The sequence below is a fragment of the Symsagittifera roscoffensis genome, chromosome 2 (assembly GCF_963678635.1).
Source record: "Symsagittifera roscoffensis chromosome 2, txSymRosc1.1, whole genome shotgun sequence".
NCBI lineage: Eukaryota > Metazoa > Xenacoelomorpha > Acoela > Convolutidae > Symsagittifera > Symsagittifera roscoffensis.
In genome coordinates, this window is record NC_087063.1 from 16,685,990 (window position 1) to 16,706,390 (window position 20,401).

The window sequence follows — 20,401 nt, forward strand, 5'->3', positions numbered from 1 at the left end:
TTTTTCGAGATTGTGGATTTAAAGTTTATTTTTCACTAACACCGACACTAAATGTGGAGTAGAGGGCAGGCTCATTCAACCTATGTTATACTGGAACGAAGCAAAATAAAAAGCAACCGTCGTCTCCTTTTGTGTTGATAATTACGAGGAGAGTAGACGCAGGGCTAAGTGCATCAAGTGCGTCGAAGTAGGATCCTACTTTTATTGGTGAAAAATTGCAAAGCTGATTTGCAGTTTTTTCAGTTTGAACAATTATCCATCCACTGCCATAGAAAAAAAGTTTTGACTTGGTTGACAATCTGTTCAACCAGCTTCCTGTATTGACCATTAGTTTTTGCCTTGTTGAACACTGTCAAGGTCTCGCTGTTTTGTAACAGCATGGTTCTTTCGTAATTTCTAGCTTCCTTGTCCTACACAGTGGGAAGTTTGATCAAACGCATTTCCACATGAAATGTTTTCGCAATTTTTGCAATTTTTTAAGCCCTCTTTTACTTTCTCCAATATAAGAGCTTCAATTTCCTCCTTTTTTGCATCATAGCTTAAGTCAAGTACTTCTCGTTTTCTCCGTTCGTGAGATCCTGACGGCCCAGTTTCCCCTGAAAACAGATTCAGTTCCTTTGGTGCAGCAGAAGAGGTCGTCTCAAGGCCATCCCATACAAGTAAGGCGTGCTTTTTCTCAAACTATTTTCAAAAGTCAAAAATTTTCTGCACGGCTGGCTAAGAGCAGATGTCGCAATTCAAGTAGAGTTTGGTGTTCTTGAAGTTACTTAAGTTTTTGAGCGAGATATCATGGCTGAGGCAAAACTTTTTTCCGATTGGGCAAAATCACACTGAAAGAACTGGAAGTAAAATATTCAGATGCTACTAACATGAAAACAAACATGAAGAAAAACAAGCAACTTGACAAAAAAAATATGTCCAATTAACAACAGGGTTTTTTGAAGCTGTGAGCCAGATAGTTCTGATCAATTCGTTCAAATGCAAAACAAATTTTTTTATATGAAGAATTGATTCATAAACAGCCATAAATTCGTACTAGCAAAATTAAGGGGCAGCGATAGTTTTTCTAAGGGATAGAAACTCTTGGGGGATTCTTTCAGCGTTCCAATTATTAGTTCAGCACTGAAAAAACGTTAAAACTTAAGACTGGTTTGAAATGAGCCTAAAATTTCAAATGAGGAACTTGCTTCATGAAACTGGTTCGTGATACACAAAGTGCGTCGATTCACATATGAGAATTGTCGCAAATGTTTCTACACAAGCGTTTCCGTAGGAAATCTGAGCAACAGCCAGAATTGTGCTATCGAAACGATGATGTACTGATGTCAAAAAACGAAGCCAGAAGACGGATACTGTCAAGTTCAAGAACATAAAAGCTCGTTTGTACGTACTCAGAGTAACTTAATTTGATTTGGAGTCAGTATACGCGTTAAATAGAAAAGTTTGGCTTACCGAAAGACTTTGACGTGACGGTTGTTAAACCTTTCGAATCTGTTTAAATCCATATATCTATTGGCGTTTTGCATTACCCATTGAATTTCACAGTTCCTTTTTTTTCGAGATTGTGGATTTAAAGTTTATTTTTCACTAACACCGACACTAAATGTGGAGTAGAGGGCAGGCTCATTCAACCTATGTTATACTGGAACGAAGCAAAATAAAAAGCAACCGTCGTCTCCTTTTGTGTTGATAATTACGAGGAGAGTAGACGCAGGGCTAAGTGCATCAAGTGCGTTGAAGTAGGATCCTACTTTTATTGGTGAAAAATTGCAAAGCTGATTTGCAGTTTTTTCAGTTTGAACAATTATCCATCCACTGCCATAGAAAAAAAGTTTTGACTTGGTTGACAATCTGTTCAACCAGCTTCCTGTATTGACCATTAGTTTTTGCCTTGTTGAACACTGTCAAGGTCTCGCTGTTTTGTAACAGCATGGTTCTTTCGTAATTTCTAGCTTCCTTGTCCTACACAGTGGGAAGTTTGATCAAACGCATTTCCACATGAAATGTTTTCGCAATTTTTGCAATTTTTTAAGCCCTCTTTTACTTTCTCCAATATAAGAGCTTCAATTTCCTCCTTTTTTGCATCATAGCTTAAGTCAAGTACTTCTCGTTTTCTCCGTTCGTGAGATCCTGACGGCCCAGTTTCCCCTGAAAACAGATTCAGTTCCTTTGGTGCAGCAGAGGAGGTCGTCTCAAGGCCATCCCATACAAGTAAGGCGTGCTTTTTCTCAAACTATTTTCAAAAGTCAAAAATTTTCTGCACGGCTGGCTAAGAGCAGATGTCGCAATTCAAGTAGAGTTTGGTGTTCTTGAAGTTACTTAAGTTTTTGAGCGAGATATCATGGCTGAGGCAAAACTTTTTTCCGATTGGGCAAAATCACACTGAAAGAACTGGAAGTAAAATATTCAGATGCTACTAACATGAAAACAAACATGAAGAAAAACAAGCAACTTGACAAAAAAAAATATGTCCAATTAACAACAGGGTTTTTTGAAGCTGTGAGCCAGATAGTTCTGATCAATTCGTTCAAATGCAAAACAAATTTTTTTATATGAAGAATTGATTCATAAACAGCCATAAATTCGTACTAGCAAAATTAAGGGGCAGCGATAGTTTTTCTAAGGGATAGAAACTCTTGGGGGATTCTTTCAGCGTTCCAATTATTAGTTCAGCACTGAAAAAACGTTAAAACTTAAGACTGGTTTGAAATGAGCCTAAAATTTCAAATGAGGAACTTGCTTTTTTTAACCAGATCAAGCCGGCTTTTTGGTTCATTCAAACCGTAATCATTAGAAGTAGAAGAATTTTTGTTTTTTGGGGAACTTGCTCAAATTACTTTTGAAAATCAAATGTTAGAGTTCGACTTTGTTGAAGTTAATTAAGTTTTTCAGCAAGATTTCAAGAGTTTTTCTTGGTTGAAGCGAAAGTTTTTTCGATGAAGCCAAAACCAAACGTGAGCTGTCGTAAATACTAAGAGCACTATAAGTAAAGTCAATTAGGAGGTTCTATCATGAAAAACGAAAAGCAAAAAACTTGACAACAATACATATCCATTCAACAACAGGGTTTATTGAAGCTTTAAGCCAGATATTTCTGATCAACTCGTTCAAAGTGCAAGGGCAAAAACTGATTCTTAAACAGACGTAAAGTTTTTATATTAAACCTAAGGAACAGCGATGGTTTTAGTAAGGCGTACCAACTTTTATGGGACTATTTCAGCATTTCAAATACTACTTCAGCGCAAAAACTGAAATTTAAAAAATTAGACCGGTCCAGGTTGGGCCAAAAACTTGAATTTTTTCAAATAGGGAAATTGCTGTTTTTACCAAAATCAAGCCGGCTTCTTGGTCAATTCAAACTGTAATTATAAACGATAGAACTCTTTTAAAAAATTTATTTTGAGTGCTGAGATGGTATTTGAAATGCTGAAGCAGTCTCCTAAAAGCTTCTGCCCTCTTAAAGTTTTTCATCACTCCTTAAAAATTATAGTGAGAGTTTCGGGCAGTATAAAAATCAGTTTTATAGAAAATAGCTGCTTGAAGGATAGCTGCTTGAAAAGCAACTAGCACAGATTGTCCTGATGATTGTTATAGAAATTGTTTTTTTTTTAATTTGCTTCATCTTTTTTTTTCGGCGTAGTAAAAAGGTCTGAACTAAAAAACTAAGATCAAACATAATTGACACTCATACTAAAAGAAGCAAAGCCAAAAATTGATTCTGAAGAAGAAAAAATTAAAAAACGATTTCGAAAAATTAAAAAAACATTCCGCTTTTTTGAAGTATTTGATTCCAAAAAAGCGCTTAGAAAAATTCAAAAACCCTAGTGTAACTCAAAAAAAAACACGTTTTTACTTCTTAAATTTGGCTATTGTAACCTTTAACGATATAAAAAAAAGCTTTTGCAAGACTGCTCGCTCGCTTTATCCGCTCGAAAAAAGACGCAAATCCAAAATTTTGAAATCTCGACGCTGCGAAATTTGTTTCCTAATTTTTCTCTCCGTTGAAACCACAACTATATGGGCTTTAAAATGACGTACCAGTCAACTTTCTCTGTTGATTATTTGTGTTAGCTGATTTTGCGTGTAAATAAAAAAAAATAAAAAACTAAACTACACCCGAATACAAAATTCCTCCACTTTTTTCGAACGGTTGGATCATAAAAACCATTGATTTTGAACAAAGTGATGAGTTTTGGGAAATTAAATACCTTGAAAAAACATGAGTAAATAACTCATACAATTTCTCGTCCGCCTCAAGAAAGCTGTTGCGAAGAGCGTATTGATTCACTCGATAGGGTATTGGAAGACTGGGGCTATGTTGAGCTACCACATTACAGGACTTCCAATTGTCATTGTTTGTTGCGCCATGCAAATTTTCGCACTGCAGAAAGCTGCAATCTGCTCAGGAAAAACACTCTGCCGCTATGATGAATGGCATTGAAATTGAAACGACATCCTCTGCTGTGCCAACAGAGAGTGCGATCAGATGGAAATTGTGTCGACACAGTCTCAAAGACAGAAAACAGGAACTGACGCTCCTAAACTGGAAAGGTGGAATTAGGGCTTGAACAAGGTGCAATTTCATGTTGAAGTGGGAATGATCAAAATTGAACTTATGGTCAACCAAGTCAATTTTTTTCTTCCCGCGGCAGCCTATGGTTTGTTCAAGGACTCGTAAACCTGCAAACCATTTCCTTTTCACCCTTAAAAGCAGGATCCTTCTTCGGCTCACCTGAGTCACTCAGTCCTGCTTCTCCTCTTCTCAGAAACAGCAACATCAAATAGGATGATCGTTGCTTTTTTATTGCTTCGTTGCAGGGTGAATGAGCACATTTTCTACTCCATATCTAGACAGTGGTTAGAGAAAAATTTTAAAAAGTTACCAATTATTTGAAATGTTATTACCTCTTTTCCAAGATGCCTCATCTGGTCAAACCCCATTCATGTTTTGTAAAAGAAATCAAAACAAAATTTATTTGTATTCAGCTTCAACGATGGTGATTTGTTGTCCTTAAGAGTGTTAAACATATTCAAAAAATAATCTGAATATGGAATGTTTGCTGACAGATGAGTCAAATATCACAACATGTTGATGAAAAGTCTTATGAAACTGGTTCGTGAGACACAAAGTGCGTCGATTCACAAATGAGAATTGTCGCAAATATTTCTACACAAGCGTTTCCGTAGGAACTCTGAGCAACAGCCAGAATTGTGCTCACGAGACGATGATGTCCTGATGTCGAAAAACGAAGCCGGAAGACGGATACTGTCAAGTTCAAGAACATAAAAGCTCGTTGGTACGTACTCAGAGTAACCTAATTTGATTTGGAGTCAGCATACGCACCCCGACCTGATATATCATGGCTGAGGCAAAACTTTTTTCCGATAGGGCAAAATCACACTGAAAGCACTGGAAGTAAAATATTCAGATGCTACTAACATGAAAACAAACTTGACAAAAAACAAGCAACTTGACAAAAAAAGATATCCAATTAACAACAGGGTTTTTTGAAGCTGTGAGCCACATAGTTCTGATCAATTCGTTCAAATGCAAAAGATTTTTTTTTATTTGAAGAAATGATTCATAAACAGCCATAAATTCGTACTAGCAAAATTAAGGGGAAGCGATAGTTTTTCTAAGGGTTAGAAACTCTTGGGGGATTTTTTCAGCGTTCTAATTATTAGTTCAGCACTGAAAAAACGTTAAAACTTAAGACTGGTTTGGAATGGGCCTAAAATTTCAAATGGGGAACTTGCTTTTTTAACCAGATCAAGCCGGCTTTTTGGTTCATTCAAACCGTAATCATTAGAAATAGAACAGTTTTTATTTTTTGGGGAACTTGCTCAAATTACTTTTGAAAATCAAACGTTAGAGTTCGGCCTTGTTGAAGTTAATTAAGTTTTTCAGTAAGATTTCAAGAGTTTTTCTTGGTTGAAGCGAACGTTTTTTCGATGAAGCCAAAATCAGACGTGAGCTGTCGTAAATACTAAGAGCACTATAAATAAAGTCAATTAGGAGGTTCTATCATGAAAAACGAAAAGCAAAAAACTACTACTTCAGCCCAAAAACTAAAATTTAAAAAATTAGACCGGTTCAGGTTGGGCCAAAATCTTGAATTTTTTCAAATAGGGAAATTGCTGTTTTTACCAAAATCAAGCCGGCTTTTTGGTCAATTCAAACTGTGATTATAAACGATAGAATTCTTTTAAAAAATTTTTTTTGAGTGCTGAGATGGTATTTGAAATGCTGAAGCAGTCTCCTAAAAGCTTCTGCCCTCTTAAAGTTTTTCATTACTCCTTAAAAATTATAGTGAGAGTTTTGGGCAGTATAAAAATCAGTTTTATAGAAAATAGCTGCTTGAAGGATAGCTGCTTGAAAAGCAACTAGCACAGTATGTCCTGATCATTGTTATAGAAATAGTTTTTTTTTTTTAAATTGCTTCATCTTTTTTTCGGCGTAGTAAAAAGGTCTGAACTAAAAAACTAAGATCAAACATAATTGACACTCATACTAAAAGAAGCAAAGCAAAAAATTGATTCTGAAGGAGAAAAAAATGAAAAACGATTTCGAAAAATTAAAAAAAAATTCCGGCTTTTTATAGTATTTGATTCCAAAAAAAAGCGCTGAGAAAATTTCAAAAACCCTAGTGTAACTCAAAAAAAACCACGTTTTTACTTTTTAAATTTGGCTATTGTAACCTTTAACGATATTAAAATAAGCTTTTGCAAGACTGCTCGCTCGCTTTATCTGCTCGAAAAAAGACGCAAATCCAAAACTTTGAAATCTCGAAACTGCGAAATTTTTTTGCAATTTTTTCTTTCCGTTGAAACCAAAACTACATGGGCTTTAAAAAGAAGTACCAGTCAACTCTCTCTGTTGATTATTTGTGTTAGCTGATTTTGCGTCTAAATAAAAAAAGAAAAATTTAAACTACACCCGAATACAAAATTCCTCCAATTTTCGAACGGTTGGATCACAAAACCATTGATTTTGAACAAAGTGATGAGTTTTGGGAAATTAAATACCTTGAAAAAACATGGTTAAATAACTCATACAATTTCTCGTCCGCCTCCTCAAAGCTTTTGCAAAGAGCGTATTGATTCACTCGATAGTGTATTGGAAGACTGGGGCTATGTTGAGCTACCACATTACAGGACTTCCAATTGTCATTTTTTGTTGCGTCATGCAAATTTTCGCACTGCAGAAAGCTGCAATCTGTTCAGGAAAAACGCTCTGCCGCTATGAGATGGCATTGAAACGACATCCTTTGCTGTGCCAACAGAGAGTGCGATCAGATGGAAATTGTGTCGACACAGTCTCAAAGACAGAAAACAGGAAATGACGCTCCTAAACTGCAAAGGTGGAATTAGGGCTTGAACAAGGTGCAATTTCATGTTGAAGTGGGAGTGATCAAAATTGAACTTATGGTCAACGAAGTCAATTTTTTCTCTTCCAACGGCAGCCTATGTATTGTTGAACGACTCGAAAAACTGCAAACCATTTCCTTTTCATCATTAAAAGCAGGATCCTTCTTCGGCTCACCTGAGTCACCCAGTCCTGCTTCTCCTCTATTCAGAAATATCAACATCAAAGAAGATGATTGTTGCTTTTTTATTGCTTCGTTGCAGGGTGAATGAGCACACTTTCTACTCCATATCTAGACAATGGTTAAAGAAAAATTTTCATAACTTAGGAATTATTTGAAATGTTAATACCTCTTTTCCAAAACGCCTCATCTGTTCAAACCCCATTCATTATTTGTTTAAAAAAATCAAAACAAAACTTATTTGTATTCAGGTTCAACTATGATGATTTTTTGTCCTTAAGGGTGTTAAACATATTCAAAAGTAATCTGAATGTGGATTGTTTGCTGATAGATGAGTCAAATATCACAACGTGTTGATAAAAAGTCTCATGAAACTGGTTCGTGAGACACAAAGTGCGTCGATTCACATTTATGAGAATTACCGCAAATGTTTCTTCACAAGCGCTTCCGTGGGAGTTCTGAGCAATACCCAGAACTGTGCTAACGAGACGATGATGTCCTGATGTCAAAAAACGAAGCCGGGAGACGGATACTGTCAAGTTCAAGAACATAAAAGCTCGTTGGTACGTACCCAGAGTAACCTAATTTGATTTGGAGTCAGTATACGCACCCCAACCTGATCCGCAAAATTCTAACTCAAAAACAATTGAAATTCACCATTCGCGCGTCTGCGTCATACCAGTAGATTTGCGGCAACGCATTAGATTTTGTTTCAAGGTGACTGACCTTGCGACTATAGGGACTGCAACTTGATCCGCTAAGTTCTAGCAGGCAAACACCTAAGATGCATCAACCGTGCGACTCCACCTAAGCAGTGATCAAACTTGTGAAAAGTGAGCCGTTGAAAATTGAGCACAAAAAAGGATTTAAAAGATGTTGATTCTAATTAGTAATCGCTAACGAGACAAACTTACTTGGAAAAAATTGAAGTGATGTTTTTCACTGTCATTGTACACCAGGAATGTGGAGTTGCTACGGTTTGATGGAAATGAGAGAACCGTTTATTCGACAATGATCAAGTAGTCTTTAATCATTGCCACTATACCACCAAGTTTCTGGGTTGGCTCAGTTTGAATTTAAAGTTAATAGAAAACAACGAACAACCCTCCAGTCTAAGCTCATTTTTGTCAGTTATTGATTTACACACGATAATCAAAGCGCTGAAAAAAAAACACTTCGGAACACATTATTTCGGAAATGACGGCATCAAAAAAATATATGTCGCAAAACTCGGCCAATCAGTGGAAAAAAATGATATCATGGAGTAAAAGGGGAATATTTTTACTAATACTTGAAATCATATGAAAAATTACGGGACACTCGATTTCCTCCGCAAGCAAAGTAAAAACAAGCATAACAAGTGGGGATGTTAGTGCTACCAGAAACGAGTCCAATCTACCATCAAAGTTTTTCACCGAATTGAAGTTTGGTTGTTTTGTGATTACCACGAATTGATTTGACCACAGTTATTCTATTGCTTGTTTTAGTTTCAAAGCATTTCCTGTAGTTTGTCGTCAAACTAACGAGCTTGATTGCGCCTGATACTTCACGGCAAGTAGTTTTTCCGGAAACGTTTTTTAAAAGTTTCTAAACCACGCTTGAACTCTTAACTGATCGCAAACATTTGCCTTTGTCAAGCAAATGATACGAGGAGGCATGTAGTCAGAAACGCGCGCCGGTTTTGTAAAGCAAACAGAAAGTACCTCGACAACTTTTCTTCCTAATAATTATCAAGTTTTATCCTGAATATTGACGCGACTAGTTTGTACGGGTAGCAGAGTGAAACACTGCCCATAACCAATTAACGATTTTCAATTGTTGAAAAAGTGTTAGAGGACATACTGCGAAAGCGGTTGTATAGTTGAAGTCAACCTGATCATACCGGAGGAGCGTCAAAAAGTTTTCTCGCTGATTTCATGCAAGCCCGAAGTCATAAGAAATGAAAGAGAACTTCCTAAAAAAAACAGCTGTGAGCATGTATAAGAGCTTTAAAATCATTGACAGTCAATTAGCCACATTCGGGTCTTCAGCTAAAATATTATATGGTACAAATGCATGGTAATTTGTGCTATCATCATACACCTCGTGATATACTTCAGGTTTAAATTTTGACATCAACAAATGAAACTGAATCTATATTTGGAATTACTCTACTCGCCACTAAGGAATACTTTTATGTATGCTATGAAAACTGAAGCCGTTTAAAGGAAGTTAGCGAAAATAGACCAACTTCGTCTCCTCAAGTTTTGACAATTTCATATTCGACGATGCAACCAAGAAAATTGTGTGGAAAGAGCCCTTTTCTTCATTAAAATAAACTACGGTTATCTAGCTGCTTTAAGCAACATCATTCAATGTTGCCTAAACGTTGAATTATCTTCTGGAAACGTGTGAAGGGTTTATTTTTCTATTAAAATTTTAATGAAAACCATATTTCAGCGTCTTCTGTTTTTTGGTAGAATGAGAAAAAAATTTCGTGTAAGATTGTAATTCGCAACATTTGCAGTATTTGTGGTTCACATTTGCAGTATATTTGCAGTATATGTGGTTCAACATGATTTTTTGTTTTGCTTGAGAAGCAGGCGAAAACTCAAAACCTGAGGGGTAAGGCGGACTGCGCTGCGCAGCAAGAATTAGTGGAACATTTATTCAGGGACACGTTGTTCACCGGGAAGAAGTCGACAGTATACAAATGAATTTTAGTTTCGAAGGGTCACGCTAACATGCAAGTAGAGCAAAAAAACGTGCCTTATCATGCTTCGGTTTGAAATAATTTGTCCTTTTTCACGGGAATTTCACAGCTTTTGTTTAGCCACAAGGTTGCCGATGAATACTCATTTTAAAAAAAGATAAAACTCGACACCAAATGGGCCAACTCATAAAATTAAGCTGATAATAGTTCGACCGAAGTTAAACAGCCGGCTATGGAAGTTTTGCTCCGGAAGTACTCAGAAACACAGCTGCGAGTAGAAGTTTCTAGTATCTGAATGCGTCCCTGTTTAAATCTTCAATTTGTTTTATCAGAAGTTTCGAAAGAAAGATCAACTAAAACGTGCACAAAGAAAACTTCAATTTTTGAAACAAATATTCAGGATGATTTTTACTGATCATTTTTTTTTTCATTTCAGGTACAACTTGTTTTGCTTTCAAACAGTTTAGCAGTACCAATTTGTTTTTATTTGACTGAATCACTGTTTGCTTATAACTAGTTTAAGGCAAATTAGTTAATTAACACAAAGCAACTGTTAGTTCAAACTTATGTGTGAAATGCTTTTGTTCAGTTTTATCAACGTTTTTTCTACCATGACAGATGTTCGACAATAAGAAAAGGCCAGGTGAGGATTTCCAAAAATTAAATAGGACAAAAGAATTTCAGTGTCTAAGGCGTTATAAATTAATTGTAAAAAGGAATTAACATGCTGAAAAAAAAGTGCCCACTTTGGGGAAACTAGAAGAATTTTTGAATCGAGTCCCGGTTGGGAAGATCTTAAGGAGGGAGTTTTCTACTTTGGGGGTAGGAACTTGCGTTCATTCACAAAGTTCTATGATTGGGGTCCTTCAAAACCTCCACGTCCTAGGTTTTTCCTATACGTGAGGACCCCCCTTAGGAAAGACCCTCCCCCTTAGAAAGGAACCATTCTTAGACCCGCGAAACAATGCGAAGGGACGAAAAATTCTAAAATCACTTATAAAGGTTTGACAAATTTGAATGGGACAGATTTTAAACTTCCGATTTTTTTCCCACTCTCTCAATTCTGTTTTCAAAATTTTTCGAAGCCCCCTAGAAAAATAATTGCTACCGAAAGTTTGATTAACATTTACATCCAACTCCTCCATTTTTCTGTTCAGTCTCGTGCAACTACTACCCGGCCTTCTTTGACTCGGTGAAAACTTTTGAGCTTGTCACTCTTCTGGACAGGGATCCAAGTGAACTGGTGATTTTGCCTCTGACAGATGGCCAATGGGTCTGCTACAACTACAATAATGTACGCAGCCGTCATTAATCGCTTATTTACCGCCATAAACCCGGCAGTAATTTATAGCACCCACCCTCATAATGCAAAAACCTACTTAGTGAGGCTATAACTTTTTTGTTACTGCTCGGCTGGGTGGGGAATGGGGGGGGGGGGGTGTAAGGAGAAAGATCCAATTCAATATTATTCTATAAGTTATTAAAATGATGACAAAAAATAAGGTCATTTACTTTATTTCGTAGTCTAATCGCTGCATCCGTCTTGATTTGCGTATATTCAGTAAGAATTGGTCAATCATTTTCAAAGATGTGAGTTCGACTCTTAGAAAACTTGAACTACTTTTCCATAACCCATGTATTACAACATGACAGGCAAGCAACGCTTGGGAGCTGGTTCCGGACGGTTGTTACGACGAGGGCTTGGAAATTACTGTCTTTTGCGCCGAAAGCGTGACCGAGTCAGATTCGGACTTGATGCGACAGATCTACGAAGACTTCTTCGAGATTCCCACCTTCCTCTATATCACCCTGACAACTGACCCCAGTTTCAAATTGGTACCTGTTCCCGATGAAGTGAACGTGTTTGGGTATGTTCCGGGAAGAAAATTTATGGCAGTTCAAGCAGAAGCTCTCCGACTTAATTCAAGTATGTTGCTATAATTTTGTAAGTTTGGTTTTACAAAAAATGGCAAACTTGAGGGATAAAAATGTAACGGTGGCTGTGAAATCTCAGTTTTTTTTCAGACTGAGACAATCATATTTAGAAATTTTCTGATCTGCTTTTCGCAGGGGCGGATCTAGGATTTTCTCGAGGGAGGGGGGCTGATTCTCAAAAATTTTCGAAAATAATGTCGACCTTTTTTTTAGGTCGACCAAATTGATTTTTCGAGCTCCCCCCAAGCACAAGTCCCCTGTTTTGGCCTTATGTTCTGCGTCGCAGGCAAAAATTTGAAAAAAAAATTGACCAAAAAAGGCGTTTTTAAGCACTTTTTGGAAAATTTTGACCAAAAAATCGCATTTTTTCGGCTCGCGCTCCTCCCTCAAAATTAGTATATATTGGCACCGAAGGCGCCTTTAAAAACATTTTAGGGTCCTTTACCAGAAACAGATATCTCAAAAAAGCACAAAGGGGGGACCCTTTGTGGAGGCAGGGGGTCGAATCCCTGAGAAAAAAAGCGTCAGCCACCAAATCACCTAAAGGGTTCAAATTCACCTAAATGGTCAAACTTTTGCGTTTTTTGTGCGAAACCTCCGAAAAGGCCCAAATTATGTTCGATGTTTGCAGTTCTTTGTGAGACTGAGTTTTCTGTGACTGGGACTGCTATGGCTGAAGAGATCATGCAAAGTGTAGGAATCGATACCCAACAACCCGAAGTGAACAAAATTGCCATGAAAGACCAAACTGGTTCCTGGATATGCCTGCTGGTAATTTTGATTCATTTCGGATACTTTTTCAATTAGAAAATTGATCCAAAAGGAGAAGAGCCGTTTAACATTTGAACCTGAAACATAGAAATAAACTACTCAAAACTCATAGCCTTCAGTGTACCAGAAAGTAAGTTTCCTCAAAAAAATTTGTGGTCTTCATAATTTTGATTGTGTGCGGCAATATATGAATTGTCGTCGAAAACTTTTATATCGAATAGTTTTTTCGTTGAAGACAGCCGTTTTGAATTGTGAGTTTTAAAAGGTGGCCATATGTTTTATTAATTTATAAGCACGGTAGAAACCCAGCTGCGGGAGGATCCGAACATATCCTCACTTCTTAAGCGTACCTGTCTCTTATATTTTCTAGTTCCCCGTTTTCTGTATAGATAGTTTTGGGGTCTGTCAGCCAAACAATGATACCTCATAATAATACAAACGGGGACCCATTGGGTCGGCAGGGAGTCGCAAACGACGTCTTATATTTTATAATAACTGGTCTTCTGTGTAGATAAATGCAGCGTCGGCATGGGAAGCGGCACCTTGCGATGGTTCCCACTACTTCCACTTCTGTGATGCTACAGTGTTCGACCCCCTGCACACCCAAATGAACATATTCATGAAATCACTCTAACTCATTGTGTGCTTACTACTGGTGGAAGCGGGCACAGTTTTATTTATCGTTTAATCGGTATCTTCTAGAAAATTTGAGAAAAAAAACTAAGAAAAAAATGACGTTTGAAAGGCATCCACCAATCAAAATCGGGAATGAGGGGGGCATTAACTTAATGGCCCCCCAGCATTTTATACCTAAAAAGTTCAAGGATCAAAACTTAGAAGACGTAAAACAAATGACGTTTCCGAATTTGATTCCATACAATCCATACAAACGGTGTGAAATAGTTCTCAAGAGTCAAGTTATGAAATCGGTTAATCGGTTATAAACCACTTCTATCTCTGATGGTGTGACATTCATCTCATCTCATACAACATAAAATTGTAAACATAATTGCACAAACATAACTATATTGACGAAACAAAAGAAATTTAAAATATATTCACGCAGTTTTTAGTTTTACCAGTAAAATGAATAAAAGAAAAAACCTCTTTCAACAAGTATAGCACCAGCTGGCAACTGATAGTTTTACCAAAAAAGGAAAACAAAGCATCAAAAATCAGTTTATGAAAAGTTAGCTAAAAATCCCAACCTCATGGTGAAAATAGTAGTCCCGAGCCTTGGCTTAATTTTGTTCTGGGATTTTCTCGAGGGGGGAAGGAAGGGTATGGTGGATTTTCAAAAAAAATGTCAAAAATTGTGTCGAGCTTTTTTAGGTCGACCAAATTGATTTTGCGAGCTTTTCCCGAAGCACTAAAAAGACCGTGTCTCGGCTAAATTTCTGCGCTAAAAAAAAGCTTTTTTACGCACTTTCTGGAAAAGTTAGACTGAAAAATTGCGTTTTTTGGCGCGCGCTTGCCCTCAAACTTACTAATTATTGGCGCCTTTAGAATAACTTTGGGGTCTGTCAGCCAAACAAGGGTACCTCAGAATAATACAAAGGGGGGGCCTTTGGGTCGGCAGAGAGTTGCATCACTAAAAGAAGGCGTCCTGCCGCCCCCCTCCCCTAAATCCACCCCTGATAGCCAGCTACTGTGCAAGTGGTACAAAATGCTCCGACCATAGTCTCAGAAAAAAAATTAAAAAGTTTTTTCAAACTCGAGTTTCTTTTTTTTCTGCGGTGTGTTAAAAACATCTGAACCAAAACTTGATAGTCATAGTAAATTGGAATGTTCGACAGCCATCGTCAAATCGGCAAATTGGCTGTAGAAAAATGACTAAAAAACAAAAAAATCAATTAGATAATTGAAAAAAGTCTTTGAAATCCAAAATGGCAGTAAATAAACTGAAAACACTAACGTTACTATTAAAATTAAGTTTATACGGCTTTAATCAAGCATAAACAAGCTATTATGAGCCGGCTTGCTCGCTTTCTTTGCCCAAAGTTAGGCTAAAAATCGAAATTTTTAAACCTGTTTTTTTTCGACACTGAGATAATTTTTGAAACGTTTAATGAAGACACTCACATGACAAATGAAAGAAATTTTTTATGATAAATCATCCGACCCATACCGATGATTGTTTGTGATACTTGATTTTGCGTGGTAAACAAAAAAAAACATACCCGAATACAAATTTTCTACCTATTTTCAATGGTCGGAAGAATTAGAGTCTGTTGCGTCTTTTTTTGAAAATCCTTAAAACTCGTGGAGATGCTCCAATTATCAGTTAGGCGACACTTTTGCGCACTTTTTTTGCGAAAAGAGAATGGTGAGAGTATTCAGAAATTTATAGTATGTTCAGTAAATTTTGTTGAATTTTTTTGGTTAAAAGCCAGAATTTTAACAAATATTGCTTCATTGAGAATCTGAAACTCCCATTTTCTTTTAAAAATTTGTTTTGTACATGTTAAAGCAGTAAACAGTTTTTGACTATAGAGTCAATTTGGACAACCGAAAAGAAAAATACTAAAAATTTCAAAACTTTTCTGGTAATTTCTTGAGTTAGTTGTAGTCTATCAGAACTACATAGTCTATCAGAACTTTTATTATGGCGCAAACAAATGAACCGAACTTGCGTGGAACAATTGGCGAGAATTCCGAAAGAAAATCTGGATATCGATTGTCTTAACGGACCAGAGGTACCGGAAACTCAAATTCCAATCCTGGAACAAGGAACAGGAAGTGAATGAACAGGAGTCACTAGAGAAGCGAGGAAAAAACGCACTGAATCTGTACAAAGCCGCCAAAGAGAAACCGATCAACGAAGAGAAGAAAAAGAACAAGAGACGAGGAGACGAGCGGAAACGACAAAAAGCTATGATCTTCTTTTTTTTTAGCACTCGGCAGCAAGGGAAAAAGGGTTTTCGCCCAGAAAACTTTCGGGCGAAAACTTTAGCCATATCAATTACCGAATTCCGTAATCTATTAGACGTTGCCTTCAATAAACCTCCCAACACATCTTACGAGAGGTACAAATTGTTAAACCGCAAAAAGAAAAAACGACCGACAGTCATTTGAACAATTTTGGAGCGCGCTAACAGATCTAGCTAGTACATACAATATTAGAGAGACCGACAAAGTGGAATGGATTAGGGACGTCTTCATATGCAAAATGAAGAATAGCGAAACTCAACGGAAACGTCTATCAGCTACAATCAATCCCTCAGAAGCTCTAAGTCAGGCCCTTATTGACGGAAAGTCTACTTTAACCATCAGATATTGACAAATTTGGCGAGATTGTTGACCAATGGATCGACTTTTAAATCTTAAAAAGTACATAAACAGATAAAGAAAGAACCGAGCCTCAACATAGACAGGAGTAATTCAAGCATGAAACACGGCAACACATTTAGTAAGAGCCACTTGAATGTGTCCAGCTGGGTATATCACTAGTAAAAATTGTAACTATAGAGGAATTTTCACCATATTTTGTAAACCTTGAAACAAGCGACCATCTGTAAATAATGCAAAATTTAATCCTGTCAATACCGATAATTGTACATACGTCCCGCCGGAGATTTCCTGCAGCAATAATCAAGAATTGTGTGGAGTGTTAAACACTTGGAATGACGATGGACATAAAAATTTTTTGGTGATGAGCATTAAGACTATTTACGAAGAGAACGGACTGGAAACTAAGAAACGCTTGAACATAGGATTGGGATGGGAGATGATTGTATATATGAATATTCTTGTAGAGTCCGCGAGCCTGAAAGTAAGTGTTACACGTTTTTAAACTCAAATACTCCCACCTGAAAAAATAGCCCGTGGAGAAAGGATCAGCAGAGGTTTAGACTCCGGTTTCACAGATAACCCGATCAACATCCTGGCAAAAATAAGCATCAGGACCCAATCCATTGGGTGGATTTGTGAACAGACGCCGTTTTTCACTACTAGAGGAGACACGAACGCAATATATTGGGAAACGATAAACTACCTAGGCTAGAAATCGAAGTCAAACAGAAGAAGTGTTCCCAGCCAATATGTTCAGTCAGCCAGCCGCCAAGGGGGAGTTAGTCGAAATTTTTTTTTCATCTGAACAATATTTCAACCATTTTAAAGAGCTATTTACCAGAGTTGGGGAAATTCCGAACGATCATAAGGTAACCCATTTCCACTCATCGTTTGAATCGGTCCAGGCAAAAGGAACAAGTATTCCTCTGCATCTACTCTCGGATGTAATTGAAGAGCTGAAAAGAATGGAGACCGAAGGTCACCTTGTAAAATTAGAGAAATGCGACAAGGATTGTTTCAGTTGATCCGATCGTTATATAAAAAAAGAATAAGATGGCTTGATTAAACTGGTGCTAGACTTTAAAAAAATCAAGTTTTCAAAAATAAATATCAAATACCCAGCATTCATGAACTGATCGACAACGTTGCTAAACAATTTTTGGAAAATCCCATTGGGCTGGTCTAGTTTAACAACTTAGACTTCAAAAATTTGTATAGTCAATTTAAGTTTTGCAAAAAATACATGCAATTAGTGTAACTCCAATATTGTGGGCTTTGAAACATTGGGCACGTATCAATTTTTCACCGGTTTTAACAGCCTGGGCGACATGCCCAATGAGTTTCAACGAGTCATGGACTCTTTTTAAAAGAATATACCGTGTACAAATAGCAACATAGACTACATTCTGGTTGCTTCGAAAGGATTTCTAGAGTTCTGACAATCCTAGACAAGATCAATTTGTGCTGAAAAGGGAAAAATGCGCAATTTTTTCAACAAGAAATAGAATGGTTAGGCTCGTGGAATTTCTGGAGATGGAGTACGATTGTTGGTATCAAAGTCGCCGCTATCATAATCCTTTCAATCACTAAAATAGTTTTTGAATTACGATCGTTCTTTGGCTCACAAACTCAATATGTAAAACTTGTTCAAAACCTTTCTACTTTGAGCTTCTCCTTCGTCCCCTCCGAAAAAAGAAGTCAGGTTAACAGTTGGATAATAACCATTAAAAAGCTTTTGAAAAACGGAACTCAGAGTAAAATCGTTCAATATGTTTTGAAAAATTGAAGTCAGAATATGTAAACATAACAGAAAACAGCCACTTTCACATTACAGAAAAAACGAGATTAAAAATCGACGTTGCTTATAGCGGTATGGGCGCGACAATTTCAAAGGGGACTGTGAAAAACGATCGGATTTGCCTCGATATTCTTATATAATCACAAAACGAAGTATTCCAGCAATAAACTAGAGTTATTGGGTGTAGTATGGGCCTCAGACTTTTTCAGAAACTTTTCTCTGATAGGAAATTTTGCAGATCATTAAGCCTTACTTTCGGCCCGTTAAGCCATTCATTGCAAAAATCTCTGCATAGCAGATTAACCCGTTGGGTAAATAGACTGGTACTTTTTGATTTTAAATTCTCCTATCTTCAGTGGAAATACAAGGGTTTTACCGACCTTCTATCTAGATTACCGTCTGGCAAAACCTTACCCCCCTCACACTACGATGAAGATATTGTAGTCAACGAAACTCGGAATTTTTTGTCTAATGCAGACCGTTTTAAGTGTCTAAATATAAAATCTGTAGATAGACCGTCAGTCGCTGAAAATTCATTTTCAATTGTTGATAGTAATATCCCATCGGGAGATGAAAATTCAAGCTATTTGATTGGTCGAGATTTTGAAATCAGTTCATTAACATCAATCAATCTTAAAATTATTGTCGATATTATCTCTTGTATTGCTTAGTCAATCAAAGTTTGCGTTAACTCATATTTTAGAGCAGAAAACTGTTCTTCAAAGTCCTACCCCTAGACAACTCTAAGTTAAGTTTGAAAACACTATTTTTACTGACAAGGTAGTTTCACTTTTCGTTATGCAAAACGAAGGTATAATCAGAAAAAGAAGTCCACGGGAGAGTTAATGTCGATATATCTTCCGGCCTATTAGTAATCATACCGGAAGAACAAAGTATAGCTTTGAAATTCAAAGATGACCACCTCTCAAATGATCATGCGAACCTTTCGAAAAAGTATAAACCGAACCCTGTTTTAACTCCCTCCCCTATAATTCCGGAGGAGCATTGCTCAAAGAAACTCTTGCAGATCATGACAAAAGAAAACAAGATTATCTGGGAACTAACCGGCACAATCAGAAATGGTAGACCAATGGAGATTCACGAAACCCACATGAAAAACTACGAAAAAGACCTCCATGTGAAAGTCGATCTCCTATTCATGAAAAACAACTCGATGTTACATGCAACCCATCCGGGCCAATTTTGAATGAAACTTTTAGCAGAAAAAAATTTGGTGGACACCCATCTACCGGAAATATATCACCCTGGGAAGCCATGTAACCAGTGCCTGAAAGCAGGTAAGAACCTCAAAGTTTTGCTAGGAGCGAATCACACGACAAGGCTTCCCACGTTTTTGTATGCGAACGAGGAGCTAAATTTGGACATCGCCGGACCGTTGAACGCTTTTTGGGGAACAAAAAATACGTCCTTCTCTGCATTGATCGCTTCAGCAAATTTCCCGCTAAGATAGTAAGCAAAAACACGACCTCAAAAACTCCATTATGTTTTTTTTAAACGATAACTGTCGTCTTCACGGATTTCCAAAAAAATTTAGAGTAGACCAAGAGTCCTGTTTCTTATCTCCCGATTTTAAATTTTTTTGTGAAAAAATCAACATTGAAATTATCTGATGTACAATTCCAGATCATAGTTCTAACGGAAAAACTTGTATATGCTGTGAAATCTAAACAATTGGCCATGTCATTCGAGTTACCAAAGCCTTCTTTATAATCCTCGATCGCAAAAATTTTCTGGAACCTCAAAATAACAAAGCAACCTTCAATAGAGTGGACACCCAATTCGAGAAACACTTTAAAAGAACTGCAAACACCAGATAGATAAACTTGATTTCTTTTGATTACCGTTTAGATAAAAGAAATTCTATCAAATCGGATCAGCGGGCAAAGAATTGGGAATTGTACGACGGAGCAGAAGACGGCTACAAGGACGCTAACATGGCAGCTCAGACGGACTCAGGGACAACCTATCTTTAGCCCTAACTCACTCAGTGACTCCCCCGACTAACCTGACAAGAACCGGCAAAATTGGCAGATCTAAGAAGAAGTTAGCTTCTGGAGCTAAATATTAAATAAGGGCGGTTAACAGGATAATTAGGCAACCCTATTTTAAATTGGTAAGGGACAACATTATCGACTCCTCGGACCATACAATTACGCTAGATATCGGCCACATCTTGCGTAAATCTGATTGCGCAAACCAAGCAAATTTGCTTTCCCGTCCAATAAAATCGTAATTAAACCTACACTCAGTGGGATAAAACTTACTGAACCTTCATAACAAACGACCATCTGTAAATAATGCAAATTATAATCCTGTAAATACCGAGATTTGTAAATACGTCCCGCC

At 37.1% G+C, this 20,401-nt stretch overlaps 1 protein-coding gene across 1 annotated transcript in view; it reads left to right on the plus strand.

Moving 5' to 3' along the window:
• Positions 1-13,998, plus strand: part of LOC134840091 (uncharacterized) — an 82,285-nt gene extending 68,287 nt beyond the window's left edge. The window contains exons 17-20 of the mRNA XM_063855783.1: positions 11,397-11,533; positions 11,893-12,166; positions 12,806-12,945; positions 13,457-13,998. Of these exons, the coding sequence (XP_063711853.1) occupies positions 11,397-11,533; positions 11,893-12,166; positions 12,806-12,945; positions 13,457-13,579 (674 nt within the window). The 3' untranslated portion in view covers positions 13,580-13,998. The remainder of the gene's footprint in view (positions 1-11,396; positions 11,534-11,892; positions 12,167-12,805; positions 12,946-13,456) is intronic.
• The last annotated feature ends 6,403 nt before the right edge of the window (positions 13,999-20,401 follow it).